Source organism: Strigops habroptila, chromosome 6 (genome assembly GCF_004027225.2).
Source record: "Strigops habroptila isolate Jane chromosome 6, bStrHab1.2.pri, whole genome shotgun sequence".
NCBI classification, from domain to species: domain Eukaryota; kingdom Metazoa; phylum Chordata; class Aves; order Psittaciformes; family Psittacidae; genus Strigops; species Strigops habroptila.
The window spans coordinates 5037848-5052952 of record NC_044282.2 but is presented as its reverse complement, the minus strand read 5'-3'; the positions used below and the strand labels follow the sequence as shown (position 1 = coordinate 5052952).

Below are 15105 nucleotides of genomic sequence, written 5' to 3'. Positions count from 1 at the left end.
GACATTTTCTTTTCTGCCGGTGTGACTAGAAACAGAAAGAAAAAGAAGATTTGAACTGAAAAGCATGTGGTTGCAGTATCTTTTCATTTATAGAAAAAAAAAAAAAGTGAGGTTGTTGCTGCCTGTTGTGCTAGTTATTAAAACCACCTTCACTGGCAAGAAAAACCCAAACCCTCCGAAAACCTCCCAACAAACCCAAACAAAACAATTTGGCTATGTCAGTTTTCAGGAGTGTTTTAAAATTATCAGACCATCGGTATTCAGATTACTTTTTTTAACAGCTCAAATGTCAAAATCCTTGAGTGTAGAGTAAGCCAGCTGATCCGTCGGACAGTTGTTTGAAAGGTGCAGTAATGGAATGAAGGAGACTCTTAATGTAGACTCAGGAGCTTAGTTCTCACAGTTTCTGTTGCCCTTTTTTTTGTAATCAAGTGAAATATTTACGCAGAAGTCCTCAGGACTGCACCTATGGAACCTCATGAGATGACAACAGATGTGCAGGCAGCTCTGCACTAACTTCAGTATGCTGTGAGCTGCAGCAGCACTACAGACCAGCAATTATTTTTAAAGGAAATTTGTAGTGGCAGCTTGACTATGCAACTCAGCTCAAATAGAAAACAGAGCAACAACATTTTGACAGGGATCAAAATCACTTCCGAAGGAAATTTTCATTTCAGAAAATACGGATGTTGTCAGAAACTATGCCAATGCCACTCTTTTCCCAGTGCATTGACAGTAAAAATATATCTACCATGGACACCTCAAGCCCCAAGAGGTCAAAGCCATCATCACATTAGAACTGAGAGACAAAGTCTAATATTAACGTATATAACTCTACATATTATGATAACTTAAGAAGTAATGGAAAACGAATTACTTCAGCAATTTTAAGCTTAAGCATACTTTGTGAGTCTTAGTTGCTTAGAGTTGTGGATGCCCCATCCCTGGCAGCGTTCAACGACAGGTTGGACAGGGCTTTGAGCAACGTGGTCTAGTGGAAAGTGTCCCTGCCCGTGGCAGGAGGGTTTGAACTAAAGGATATTTAAGGTCCCTTCCCCTCGGTGGACGGGAGGGAAGGAAGACCAGCGGGCAGGACGAGGCGCTTCTTCAGCCAGCGCCGGCGAACAGAGCTCGGGCTGCTGACACGCACCGGGAGCTGGCTGCGTGCCTCTGGCGGCACCAGGACCGGGATCCCCGCCTCCGAGCACACCTGCGGGGCCGCCGGGCGGCTTCGGGGAAGGCCGCGCCACCACCTCTGGGGTCGGGCAGCGGAAACTTTCCCCACACTCCCTCGTAAACACGACCCGGCGCCCTCCCCCGGCAGCTATTTTGGACCGCCGTGATGTCACGGCGAGCAGCACCTCCGCAGCCCCGGGCCCCGCCACCACCGCCCTGCCCGCAGGGAGGAGCGGCCGCAGCCCGCCCTCACCTGCAGGGACGGGGCAGAAAGCAGGGGTGGCCGAGCGGGGCGGAAACGAGCTGTTCCCCTCCTCCCGGCGGCCGGCGAGGGATGCCGGCGAGGGAGCGGGGGCCGCCGGCCTGGCTCCCGGGCGGGGCGGGGCCGGGTAGGGCAGGGCCGCCCCGCCACGTTATTAATAGCCGTGGCCGCGGCGGGCGGAGGGGAGAGGCGTGGGGACCATGCAGGGTAACGGGCAGCAAGCGGCGGCGGCGCGGAAGGGTCACGAAGACCACCTCGCTGGGATAGGGGCGGCTGATGGCGGGCTGCAGGCTGCGGCCGTGCCCATGCTGCCGGCCATGGAGGTGGCCGAGGAGCCGGAGAAAGCTCCGGGTGGCAAGAGCAAGGACCCCAACACCTATAAAGTGCTCTCTCTGGTAAGGGCCGGAGCGCCGTGGGGGCCGGCGGCTTTCCCCGGGGCTCGCCTCGCCGGCGGTGCGTGTGAAGCGGCGCGGCTGCGGGCAGGTGTTTCTCCCCGCGGTGCTGGGAACGGACAAGTCTCTGCCCGGACCGTCGGGGATGGGAGGGGTGCCCGTGGCGGGGCCGTCAGGGTCTCCCGGGGGACTGTCCCACCGGTGTGGAGCGGCCTCGGCAGCAGCGGCTCCCCAGGGCTGCCGGGGCGCGGTGCTGCGGGACGGACCCTCCTTCCATCCGCCGGAGTGCGCTCCGGGTAGAAGCGCGGTGCTTGTGCGTGTTACCGCTGACAGGCGGCAACTTGCCGGGAAGCGGGATTCGTGCTCTTTCAGATGGTTTATTTTGCGGTTTTGACAGCGCTCAGGGCTGAGTCGTCTCGATTCTTTTGTATTGTTAGTGGTTGTCCCATCTGCCACCATATGGTTTTAAATGGTTGGTGTAGAGGTTGCCCCAGGGAAGGCAAAACCAGGATAAAGCAGGAAAATACGGTTGGAAATGCTAAGAAGAGTTCAAGAGCCAGAAGGCCAGAGAAAATATCACAACTTTATTTTCACTGATGTACTGTGGGTTGAAAGTTGGTCTCTAAGTGCTGCTTGGAGACTCTTTCAGCCCTGGCTCAGAGGCCCTGATGGCCAAAGCCATTGTTAGCAGGTAGGTCACTTTCCAATTTTAGCCCTGCTGCTGTATCATAATTATCCTCCCTGTAGAGATGTGAAAATAAGACCGCCTGGAGTTATCATTATGGTGCTAAAGTCATTATCAAGGTGAAAGAACTGCAGCATTCTTGGAAGGAAGCTTCAATGGAGCTGCAGCAGACTTTTATTACATATGTATATATGTATCCATAGGTAGATTTCAGTGCATTAAAGCTTAAGGGTTAAGATGCCTTTCCAAATTTACCTATAGCTTTATAATCTGGTTATTCTTTCAAATGAATTGTCCACCTCATAACCACCATGTTGGTTGTACTTTCTAACATAATGGGTGATGAGTTGCACTTCCAAGTTTGCCAGAACATAAGAAAAATACCAAAATTCATGTTAAGGTCTTTGGTAGTTTCCATGTAGTTTTTTGGCAACTATTCTGATGAAAAGTCCTCTTAAATAAAGGCTTGTAGCTTGTTTTATTACTTTGTTCTGGGGAGGTTAGGTTGTGCCATAAAAGCCACTGCGGTTGGATGGGGAAAACAGCTCTGCTTTTTTCAGGCTTAGAAATAGGTGGTAATAGTGGAAAATAATCATATACTATTAAAAAACTAATGTTGTTGCTCTGAGCTTTTTAGGCACTAGTACAACAAAGTGATTAGAGATACATAGGCTCTTAAAGACTGGAATCGAACACAAGTTAAAATGCTTGCAGGTACTTGCTCTTCTGAAATAAGTCCTTATTTTCCAAACCATATCTGTTCCCTGTGAATTGGCAAAATGTTCATCCTGTGCTGACTGAAATGCCAGGGTGAAATGTACGTCATCTATGCAGATGTAATTTAAAACTTCTACATATAGATGACTATGCTGTATTGGTTTTGGCCATTGCAGGTGGTGAGATAATTTAGAATATTCAGAGAGAACTTGAAAAGCTTTCTAAATACTACAGGTGTTACTGGATTGATTAAAACAAGAATGTATTTAATCTCGGGTTGCCCAAGGAAGTTGTGAATGCTCCATCCCTGCCGGTGTTCAAGGCCAGGTTGGACAGAGCCTTGGGTGACATGGTTTAGTGTGAGGTGTCCCTGCCTACGGCCACACCACCCTGAAAACGCCCGATCTCGTCTGATCTCGGAAGCTAAGCAGGGTCGGGCTCGGTTAGTAGTTGGGTGGGAGACCGCCTGGGAATCCCAGGTGCTGTAGGCTTTCGAGGGGAGCGGCCGCGCCGGGACCGGCGGGCGTGAGGCCGGGAGGCTCCCGGTTACGGCGCCGGCAGCACCAGGCGGCCTGTTCCGTGGTGTCCTCCGGAGAGCTGCACCGGCGTCCCCAGCGGTCCTGCTCAGGTGGAGCTGACGAGGTGGCCGTCAGCCTATGGCAGGGACATGCCCATCTAGTTGGAGCTAGATGATCTTAAGGTCCTTTACAGCCCTAACTAACCTATGATTCTATGATTCTAAGCATCATGTTAGGAAGTGGAAAACTGGAGTTGGAAATGCAAGTTTGTTCTTTCTCACAGGCCAATGCATTGATAATGTCATCCCCATGCAAGAAAGAAGTGAGTAGACTTGCCTGCTTGGTGTTTTGGGTTGGGCAATGTGGAACTATAAAAGTGACTAGACATAGGTAAACTCCCTTTGCCTGCATGTACCCTGGCTATACGCACTGTTACTTCCTTTATTTAGGAAGATTTAAAAAAAAAAAATAAAAAATCTGGCTTCAAGTAAGCTTATGTTGATTTTTTTTTTTTAGAAAAGCTGATGAGTGCATTTCTGGTCATTAACGAATACTTGAATTACTACTTTTTCATTTTTTTGGGAAGCGCAGACTTGTTTGCTTTCTCCTCTTCCTGTTTGTGTATCTACTACCCTGTAGATGCCTGTGCAATTTGTGAACAGAACCTTGACGCTCTCAGCTTACCCAATTACAGAGGAACTGCAGAGTTCCCAGGTACAAAAGGTTGTACCATGTGGACTTTACCCATGGGTTTTATTGGTTGCACTAGAAGCCTGTGTTACCTGGAGGTACTCAGTTAACTGGATGTATGTTGGTTAAAGGAAGATGTAAGTAGATAAGGAAGTGGTATGGAGTCACTTTCACTTCTAGCAGTGCTTGTTGTGGCAGGCATAATTTTAAGTTCAGCTGTAGGTTTTCATACCATGCAGGTTGATCTTCTGTTGTTGCTGCACAGGGAGAATTCCACAAATGGTGGGACAGGCCCACAGTATTTACCAACCCATGGTGCTTCCCTGAGGCAAAGAAATGAAAACATCCAGCTTTAAGCAATCATGAGAGGCAGTGATCCTTTCATGTATTTATGCAGTTTCTGTGCACGCCTTTTCATTTAGTGTCTTACCAATTTTCTGAGCTCGTACCTTTGTCCCTCAAAGCCCAGCAAGCTGTCTGCAGGCTTGTAGTCTTTCCAGGCTCACCAGCTGCTATTGTGTGATGGAGCAGCGTGCTGCGGTCCAAGAGTAGTGTAACTCTTGCTTAGGTTTGAGGCTTTCTGTTCCAGCTTGCCAGTGACTCTCAGGCATTGCATTTTGGTCTGATTCACTCATTCCATTAAAATAAACTTTTCCATGCATTTATAACAGCCGAAGGGAAAAAAGTGACAAAATAGACAAGGTTTCTTTTAAACAGTTTTAGGCTTCCTTTGTCAGAACTGGAAAACTCATTTAAACTAACGCTTTGTTTAGAAATTTTTTTTTAGCACTTTTGCAACTTCGTAATTCCTCATTAAGAAAAAGAAAAATAAAAAAATTCTAGGTAAAGTCTAGAGTGAGAAATGGAAGCATGTTAGCCTCCTCTGAAGAGTAACACAAGCATTTTGGTGTGCATAAAGGTAACAAATTGTGAAGTTTTAAAAAATGTTGTGGGAATACACTGAAAAATATTTTTAAGTCTGAAATTATTTTTTCCTTTTACTTTTTTCATTAAGGCAGTCCAGTTTCTTTTTTTTTAAGACTAGTGTTCAATGCATGTGCCAAGCGCTAAACAGTCTAATGGAATTTTCTTTTATTCAGTTGTCTCTGCAGCTCACTGAGAGGGTAGCTAGAACTTGTATAATAACTGTGAATTAAAACAGTTTTACATAACAAATTAAGACAGTGTAACTCTTTGGCATGTGCTCGTAGAAAACTGCTCTGTTTTAGAACTGGCTGCAAGTGCAGTGAGAAGCAATCCAGGATATGTGGTTGCACTCCTGTAGGTTTGGTTACTTTTTCTTTTGAACGGTTAGTGAGCTCTTCATCAGCCTGAACATCAGACTAAGGTAGTGCATGGGACAGGGCCTCTTAATGACCTGCGATCTGAAAACAGTGAAGGATGCCATGATAAAGATAACATCTTTGGGAGCCACTGTGCTGCTCTTGGTTGCCCTTTTAAAGGTAAGTGTGCTGGGCTGTATCCAAGGGCTGGTAAGGCAAGAAAAGCTTTTGTTTTCCCTATACTCATCACTTGTTTGATTCCACCTGAAATACTGTGTCCAGGCTGAGGCCCTCCAGATCAATTCAACTGTAGCAAGTTCAGCAGGGTGCCACCAAGGTGGTCTGGGGCTGGTGCTCTTCTGGTATGGGTGAGGCACAGGGACCTGGGCTGCTTCGGCCTTTGGGAAGAGGTGGCTTCAGTGAGGAACACCTAACAGCAGCCTTCCCGCACCTCTGAGTTTGTCCTCAGGAAGATGGAACCAGGCTTTAATGTAACCCGTGTAAGGAGAGGAAAGACAATGAGAAGAAAGTGTTTGTGGCCAAACCTTGTGATTTGGATCATGGTTATTCACTTCAGCCAACTTTGACATAGCTATTTTTATGGGTATTGGTCAGTTCTTAAGCACTGGAATCAAGGATGCAGTATTTTGTGCTTGAGTTCGGGAAATCTGGGCACCATATGCAGTCTTTCCTCTAATGTTTTTTGGCCCATTTGAGCCTTTTTTTGTACTGTTTTTGCTGTATGTGCCTTGCCTTTTTTCCGTTTTCAGTAAGTCCTTGCTGAAATGACTTTCCCTGTGAGAGTGCTGGATTGAGCGTAGATAGAACTTGTGTTCCAAGAAACTCCACACAGACTAACAGTAATATTAAAGTGTCTGACTGTTAAGTGATTTGAATTTTTTAGCACTGAACATTCTTTGGTGAAATATGAAGTAGAAAATGACAGTGACAGGATGGCCATAGTTTAAGTAGACTTTGAAGTGCTTTTTGGCTCAGAAATATTAAAGCAGTTCTTGGCCAATCTCCAATATTTTAGTGTTTTGTAAGAAACTCTGTTCCAGTATTTGGAAACAAGGGTGTTTTAAAGCAAGTGTCTTGCCTGTCTTCCCTCAACATTACAGCTCTCCAGCTCCAATGGTGGCTTGTTTTGAATTCTGAAAACCTGGTAAAAACTGGTATTTGACAACAGATTCTTTCGTATTTGCTGTTGGTATTACTTAAATGCATCTAATTACAACACAGTTGTAACTATACATGCATACAATATATTGCTATCCAATTTAATCCATGAAAAGAAAATTTGGGGTTTGGTGAATTTTTTCTGTTTCTCTTCAGTCAACTCATTTTTCAAGGAAGATTTTGCAAATAATTCTTGTTACACAGAGAGAATCCACAATTTCTTTGCTCTTCTTCAGGTGGGTACCTTCATGCTGGGAATTGAAGATAAAAATCATGATCTTGCTCTCGTACAGTAAAAAGCTAAGAAATACTTAGCCATTTTAACTCTGAATGGATGGCAGTGTTAATTTGTGTTCTTGCTTTACTTGCGCTTTACTTCACAGATCTAGTCAGCGTATCCCATCCTAGATGACAGAAGCTGATACGAAGTAAAAAAAATATTATCTGAATAAACACTTGCAGAAATTGAGGCTTTGTCTATTCTTAAAAAATAAAAGGCAAACACAACAAAAAAATTCACTTATATAAAAATCTTTACGGGGGAGAATAGGGACCACTTTCGTTTATAAATGTTCTCAGAACATGTTGACTTTGGGTGCAGCTGTGCTATAGTCAAAGGTGTTATTGATATTTTGCTAAGCACACTTCAGCTCACTTAAGATGGGTAGTTTAAGTATTGCTTTCAGCATAGACAAAACAGTGTGGTGTTTAGGGCAGGCTGCAAGATACTCTTACGTAGCTGAGCTGGAGCCATCTGGGAAGGTTATGGTCACCCCTGGGAGTGCAGTCTGCGAATGTTTCTGGCTTCCTGGAGTCCAGCTGGAGGGCAAAGCTTAGAACAGGCTGAAGTACACCCAGCTGTGTGACTTGTGTGCTTCTGTCAACACTGCTGTCTGGCTGTCTGAAAACATCCACATATGTGTCTAGGAATTTAAGTGTAGACTACCTGCTGGTGGGTTAGGCTGTAGTGTGCTGGGATCAGCCATTTGGTCCATTCAGGCAAAACAAATGAGCAATAGGGGCTGTGATAAGGATAAATGTGTGTCTGAGTCTCTGAGCTCAGAGCTTCCTGCTCAGAGCATTCAGAGCTCTGACTCTATCTATGTCTCAAGGTTTCTCTAATTTTGCTGTAATAGCCTATATCTACCTGTCAGGTACTAGATAAGGGAAGGTCCTACTGAAAGAGAAGGTAAAACCGTATAGGTATGATAACAAGGCAGATGCAGGCAGTGGCCTCATTGAAAAGGGGCATTCTCACCATACCTCACATGAGCAAGGTGAGCAAAGCAAGCCTGGGGACACTAACCAGATTCAGCCAATAGTCTAGATTGCCAGATGTCTACATAGTGATGAGGCAGGTCCAAGGTCAAGGAAGGAAGTAGTGTCTAAGTTGGGGTCAGGGTAGATAGAGTGCTTGACCAGGATGGACATGACTGAAGTGTGGCTTTAATTCAGGCAGGGGACAGAGGCAAGAGCTGGCTAAAACAAGGTGAGGAGTGACTGCTGAAGCTTATTCTAGCTTTTTGTTGAAGAGCTGTCTCAGGGCTGGTTGAGGTTTTGCAAACGGTGCTTTCAGGGGCTGAAACATTGGAGAACTGGCAGCCAAACTCCTGGGATGTGGGAGTGTGCTCTTGGTCTACGCACTACCTGCAAGGCACTCTGATACTAAAAATAATAAGGAAGACATTAATAGTTTAAATGGATAGACCTTCTGTAGAGGCAATAATTAACTTGAATTTGGAACAGCTTAGTTACTGTGCTAAAACTTCATTTCAGGCAAGGTCAAAGGTACAAAAATTATGCAAGGCTTCCTTCCAACTCCTGCTCTTTGAAGTTTTTTCTTTAGCATTCTAATATCAGTAGAAATACACAAGGAGTGAACTGTTCTGATTTGGTTTACTATGGAAGCTGTGTTTCTGTTACTTTTGGCTGAAAGGAGGAGTGGAGAAGATAAAAGGCTTTGAAAACACGAAAGGTATGAAAAGTTTCTCACCTTGGATATAGTATAAGAAATTAATATATTGGCAAACATCACTGACCATATGCTCTGGGCAGTGGATAAACACTTGTTTTAAAGAATGTTCTATCTGGCAGAATTTGTCAATCACAGTAGTGTCCTGTTTGGATGAAACAGTAGTATGTATGATTTTCAGAGAAGCTATTTTATAATTATCAGTATTGGAATGGTATTTTGACAATAGGACAGGAAATATATAAAAAAAAATGTAAAATGTACTGTCTGCACTGAAAAGCAAAAATACTTTTCTGCACAGCTGTTGTACAGGTCAGCTGTATAAAAAGTTTCCTTTAAGGGTATTTATAAGACAGCAGTGGATTTTATTGTAAGTGGGATGTGGTGGGGGGTGAAGGAAAGCAGTGTAAGTAAGGAATTCTGACAAATAGGCTGTTGTTTAACTGTTCAACACTGACTAAGCTAGCTAAGGAGAAAAGGGAAGTAATGAGAAGATAGAATATTTGCATTTCCAAAGAAACTCAGGTGCGTGTGAACCTTGTCTGCATTCGGCTGTGTAATGGCTTGTAGGTAAATCAAGCCATATAAATGCCTTCTAATATGTGGTAGTATTTGGGTACCAGTTTGTGTTGAAGGTTTTTTGTTTGTTATTCTACAAACAACAAACAAAGTATAGTGTTGTTATAGCTGCTTGCATTAAAGTCAATAATCAAACCCAGCCATTTATCTTCCATTGAGTTTTTTATCTCCAGCATCATCAGGTGAGCCAGTTCTTTAGTCCTCTTCTGGCTGCAATAAGTTTCCATGTTGTGAGGTATCAAAATTTGATAGTCTGCCTTTTGTTTCTTAAGGGGCTATATTCAAAGGGTGCAGTGGTAAATAATGGTCTCTCTGTTAGCCCTGGCGTTCATTTTTGGAAAATGGCCAAAGGATTCAGGGCTAAGGATGTGCCTGTGATTGATATCTGTGTGCTTAGTGAAGACCCATAGCGAATAGCTTTGAAACCTTATTTGCCCCATCTTTTTCTCTTACTGCTTTGTGGTTCTGCCATTTCTGACACTCCTTACATTCTTTTTACATTCATTTTACAGGATTTCTTCACTTGCTTTTTGAGGTTGCTGCGTCTTCCTGCTCAGCCTAATGTTGCTGTCATGGTGGCAGAAGCAATAGCATCTGCTAGGGAAAGATGGAGGTGAATATAGGTTTCCTTGGTATGTTTGGTGGCATTATCAGTACTCAGAAGCAGCAGCCCCCTTTTTACACTGTTCTTGTAACTGTCATGACAGTATTATAGATTAGAACAGCTTTAGCTTTATTCTTGAAAAGGGATTTTTGGAATAGGAAGTTCTGTTTATGGACTGTCGTGCTGAATAAAAGAATTGTATTTACAAGTATAGTATTTACACTTTTCCTCATAAATGAAGATCAGTTTTCAGTCCTGAAAAACACCCCTACTTGCTGATTAGTCTGCTCTGCTGAATAAAATAGTGCTTGCAAGTACAATATTTACACTTTCTTATAAATCAAGATCAGCTTTTAGTCCTGAAAAAAGAACAAACCCTACCTCTGATGAAATAATAGAGTCAGCTGCTATCTATTTTCTGGGAATTTATCCAGAAGTTATTTCCTTTTCTTTTTGTCGGGTGTATAGTTGCACTTTAGTTTGCCTCTAAATTCTCCCATGATATAAAATGCATTGAAAAACAGAACAGCTAGGTGTGCTTTGAGTAGAACTGATGTGTTAATACCTTCCAGGAGAATATGTACCTATGCAGCTGGACAAGTAACAAATAAGAAAAATATTTTGGATCCTAGCTGACAGGTGCTAACTCTTTCCTATCTTTCTGTCTCTTGTTAAAACCAGATGCTTGAATAGTTCTGGAAGGTATTTAGAGAGCTATAGTATGATAATTGCCTGCTGAATGAGCAGTTATCATTCTTTGGTAAGCTCTCCATGATGGTTTTTCATAATACTTTACAGTCGCTTAAGCTACCTTTAAACTGTTTTTGTCCTTTGAATGACCTTAGGCTGCAATAGTATGTTTAACAGTCTTGAGAACATTCAATAAAAACAATGAGAGTAGACCTGCTGTGTGCTGCTTTGTGAAGAAAAAGCAATAATCCCTATGCATTTTTATAGCTAATGTTTTTAGCTCTGTGAAGGTTTTGGGTGTAAGCTCCAGCTTTTCCATTCACTGACTTCAGGATCATTCAGTCACCTTCAGTGTTTCAGGACAGCCGGGACCTGAGAGCCTCAGCAGCTCTCCTCCTGCTGCTGGACTCTAGGTGTGGAATGTGGGTCAACATAAGTAAGTCTTTGAAGAGCATAAAAATATTTACAAATGTGGAAAGAAGAGATGGGTGGTGCAAGAAGGAGGTGGAATGCTTGTTACAGTTGCCGATAACTTGTTATTTTAGGTGATCTATTTAGGTATGTAGCTGTGCTGGTGAGTGAAAGTATCCATCTCCTTTCAGTTTAGTAAATGTTATTAAGAATCCCCTGCTTTTGAATAAAACTGAGCTTTTAGGTGCTTATACCTGTTTAAAAATAACTTTTACAAGCATAAGTGAGTGTTCCACTGCCCCTGGCAAGTGTAGGTATTTATTTTTTTTCCTCTGTACAGTATGCTTTCTGCGTTATTAGCAATGCCCTTTTAAAGACTGAAGGTGACTCGCTTGTCACTTGAAATTCATTATTTATTACTGTGTTCTTTACACTTTTGCAGATGAAATTCTTTCTCAAAGATATTTCAGTGTAAAGGTCCAGGTCATTAGTCATCTATTCTAGGCGCACAGAGCAGTGAAAACATAGCATGCTCTTCACAGATCCCAGTGGTTTTGGAAAATTCCATGGGTTTTTGTAATACTGGCATTAGAGATCCAGTCTAGACATTCTCCTTTCATGGATAGACATGACACAACTGTGGGAGTCAATCATGGAGTTTAGAATGGAAAACCACTACTTTGCATTTCTTGCCTTGCTAATTGTGTTTGTTAACTAAAGTGCCTTAATTCTTGGAGTGACAAGGTTTGTTGGCCATGGAACACCAGGGATGAAGAAAGGAAGACAAGAAGCAACAAAGTACATGGTAGGCAAAGAGTGAGTAAAATGGAAGAAACTTAGTGCAGAATTATTATTCCTTAAAAGAAATATCAATGCATTCTTCTCAAATTCTGCATAGAAAATGCAGAATAAAGGAGTAGAGGGGAAGCAGGACAGAGCTGGGGAGGATTAAAGAGACAGGGATGGTAGTATTGACTATGTAATGGAAGGAAGAGTAAAATACAGCTGCAAAGGATAGGTCACAGTAGCTAAGGCTGGTGAGAGCTTTCTTCATATGTCACCAAGACCTGCACAGTTGACCAGTCCCTGGGATCTGGTGTCTGCAGCCTGCATACTTACTGGCTTTGTGGTCCTTCCACTAGCTCCCCAAAATCGCTGCTGAGAAATTCTCTTTGCTGCAGTTCTAGAGATGAATGACGGAAATAATTCTGTTCTCTAACCATGTTATCATATTTCCATCTGCCCAGCTCAAAATTAAAGGCTTTTGAAATGTTTTCAGGATTGCAGTTCTCCAGACGCTCAACCACCTATTCCCAACCACTATAATGTTTACAAAGCAAAGCTTTTATTGCTTCCTCCCACGTAAAGGAAGCAGTGATGGGACAGAGATTCATCCCTAGATGTCAATGTGTTTTGATTACAAAACAAACTTTCTAAAAAATATTTTAAAACAAAAAAGGACACTTTCTTCTCTGCAGTTGTTACTATGTTGATTTAAAAGCTTTTCTCAGATACTATGTTAAAACCAAATCTGACATTTTGTCCTAGAAATGTCTCAAGTTACAGGACAAAAAGTTCATGTACTACTTTTGTGTATAACAAGGCCAGGTTCTTTTATTTGCCTTTCTACTAAGTGTTGGATTCACATATTCATTCTTAATTGTGCCTTTTCTCAATTCTTGCTTTCTCTTTTGAGGGGAAGAATTTTGGAGAGGGGAGAGAGAGAACTGATGAGATTTTCTCCTTTTGTTTAAAAAGACAGACTAAAGCTTGAAGGCAGGCATTAAATTGACAGTGTGGTACTAACTAGAGATCAGATTCTGGTGCTTGCTGCAGGATGCTTCAGGGTTCTAATGAGGTTCTTGATGGTAAACCTTAAACTACATGTGCAGCTACTTGTTTCTATATAGATTAAAAAAGCCCGTAGAATCTTTACATAGCAGGCTGCAGCATCCCAAACCTGAGCTACCTGTGTGTGAAATAGTTTAGGAGATATTGGTAACCTGCCTTCTGCAGCAGAGCCCCATCTACCAAGAAGCAAAGTAAATGAGTCCGCATTTGGGCTGCAGTAGTGAGATGAATTTCTGTACTTGGGCAATCTTTAAAGCTAGCACAAATATTCCTTGTCTTCTGCAGAACTGATAATCTCAGAGCCTTTCCACCAACAATAGGTCAGCTACTAGTGTAACACCTCTTGCTGTGCCCAGGCAGGATGACTGCTGCTGTTGGCCAGTATTAGTTGCTCCACATTGTTCCAGCTGAATGTTTGTGCCATTTGCATCAGTAATATCATCATGACTGAAGTAATTCAGGATCAAGATAAAGCTTTGATTCAAAACCTTATACTATGCAATTGCAGCTTAATGTTTAGTCCACTAGATTGGAGTTGGCTGTGCCAGAACACTATCAAAAGCTTTACCTCTAAGCTAGCCATTTTTGTGAAGCTTCTTTATTAAGCATTGAAGAAAGAAATTAAAGAGTCAATAGAAGTTCTGAGATCTTCATTATTATACATGGACATAATATACCAGGTAAGGACCTGAACCATGTTTTCTGTTGTGTATATACAAGAAATTTGAGAGCAGAACTGGTTTGTAGTAGAGATGTGGAGACCATTCTTGTAGTATGCTTGGAGTATGCTGTTGTCTGTGACTCTATGAGGATTCCAGAGTATGTATTGCAGGAAGCAAGTTGCACTAATGCATCAAGTAGCATGACTGTTTTGTAGTGTTTCCTAGCCAAAAGAAATATGGTTCAGTGAACATAATCCTTTCATGTTTTCGCTTGTTTAAATAAATTATGTTCATAGAAGTGTAAAACTGAAAATCTGGAATACAATACACAACCTTGATTTTATAACATTTGATGCCAAAATACCATGAATTATTTGTGAACTTCAGTGAGGGTACACTAATTTTAATTGGGAAGTATTATAACACTACCAGTTTGGGGTGGCCTTTATTTAGATTTTTATTTTTGCTTTTTTATATTTTTAGTAATTTAGTGTCACAATTAAATTCCTGTTTTAAATGTGAATTACCTACACTGAAACTCCATAAGGGAATACTAATAGTTTATTTAGCGGCACTGCAATGTGTTTTTATTACAAGGATGCCTTAAGTGGTGTAAGTGTCATAAGTCATGTAGCTGTTTGAACGTATGGGAATAAAGCTCTTGCAGGGAGAGTAGGTTTGGGTTTTGTTTAAAAGCACATTTGTGGTTACATGTCAGAGGATGTTCTACTCCTTGATCTTAGTAGCAGAGCCTGGTGGGAGTTGAGAAACAATATATTGTCACCCTGAAATAGAATGTTCTCAAGTTGGCTTTTTAAAAACAAATGAATCAATTTGTAATTTTCAAATAATTATGAATAAGCTAAAAGGACAATTTTACAAAAACAACAGGTTTTGCTCTCTCCACTGATTTTGCTGGGCTTTGATATCTTGCATTGGATGTGCCACCTACCTAGCTGTGCATGTGCCCTTATCTAGGTGATATTTCATATGGAAGGTTCCAGGGTCCAGAATGATTTATGTAGAAGATAATACTGTCGATACTGACTTAACAGTTAGTACGCTGCCTTTTTTCTTTTTCTTTTTTTCTTCTTTAATTTCTTTTTTTAAAAAAATACATAGATGTCCAGTTGTGTTCATTCTTGACAGCCGGGTTAATGGAGACTTGCACCTTTCTTTCTATTAGTTGTATTGTATCTGGGTGCATTGATAATGCCAGGGTTTTGGTTTTGGGTTTGGTTTCTTTTTCCTTATTTTTTTAATTATTTTCTTTCTTTCCCTATCAATTCAAAGATAGATTTGAATTCAAAAAGTACTTATTTCTCTTCTAGACATTGTGTTGAATAATCTAAAATTCTGGACTTGCCTGGTTCAGAATTCTAAGCCATGGTTTCATCAGATTGAGTCTATAGTTCACTTTCCTTGTGAATGTTA

General features: G+C 42.2%; 1 protein-coding gene and 1 non-coding gene across 2 annotated transcripts in view; both read left to right on the top strand.

Annotated features, from left to right (window-relative positions):
* The first annotated feature begins 1406 nt into the window (after nt 1–1406).
* Nucleotides 1407–15105, top strand: part of ENPP1 (ectonucleotide pyrophosphatase/phosphodiesterase 1) — a 57237-nt gene continuing 43538 nt past the window's right edge. The window contains exon 1 of the mRNA XM_030489539.1: nt 1407–1833. Within this exon, the coding sequence (XP_030345399.1) occupies nt 1639–1833 (195 nt within the window). The 5' untranslated portion in view covers nt 1407–1638. The remainder of the gene's footprint in view (nt 1834–15105) is intronic.
* On the top strand, nt 3605–3723 carry LOC115610149. Its single transcript, XR_003992125.1, has one exon. It is a non-coding gene; the product is annotated as a 5S ribosomal RNA (ribosomal RNA).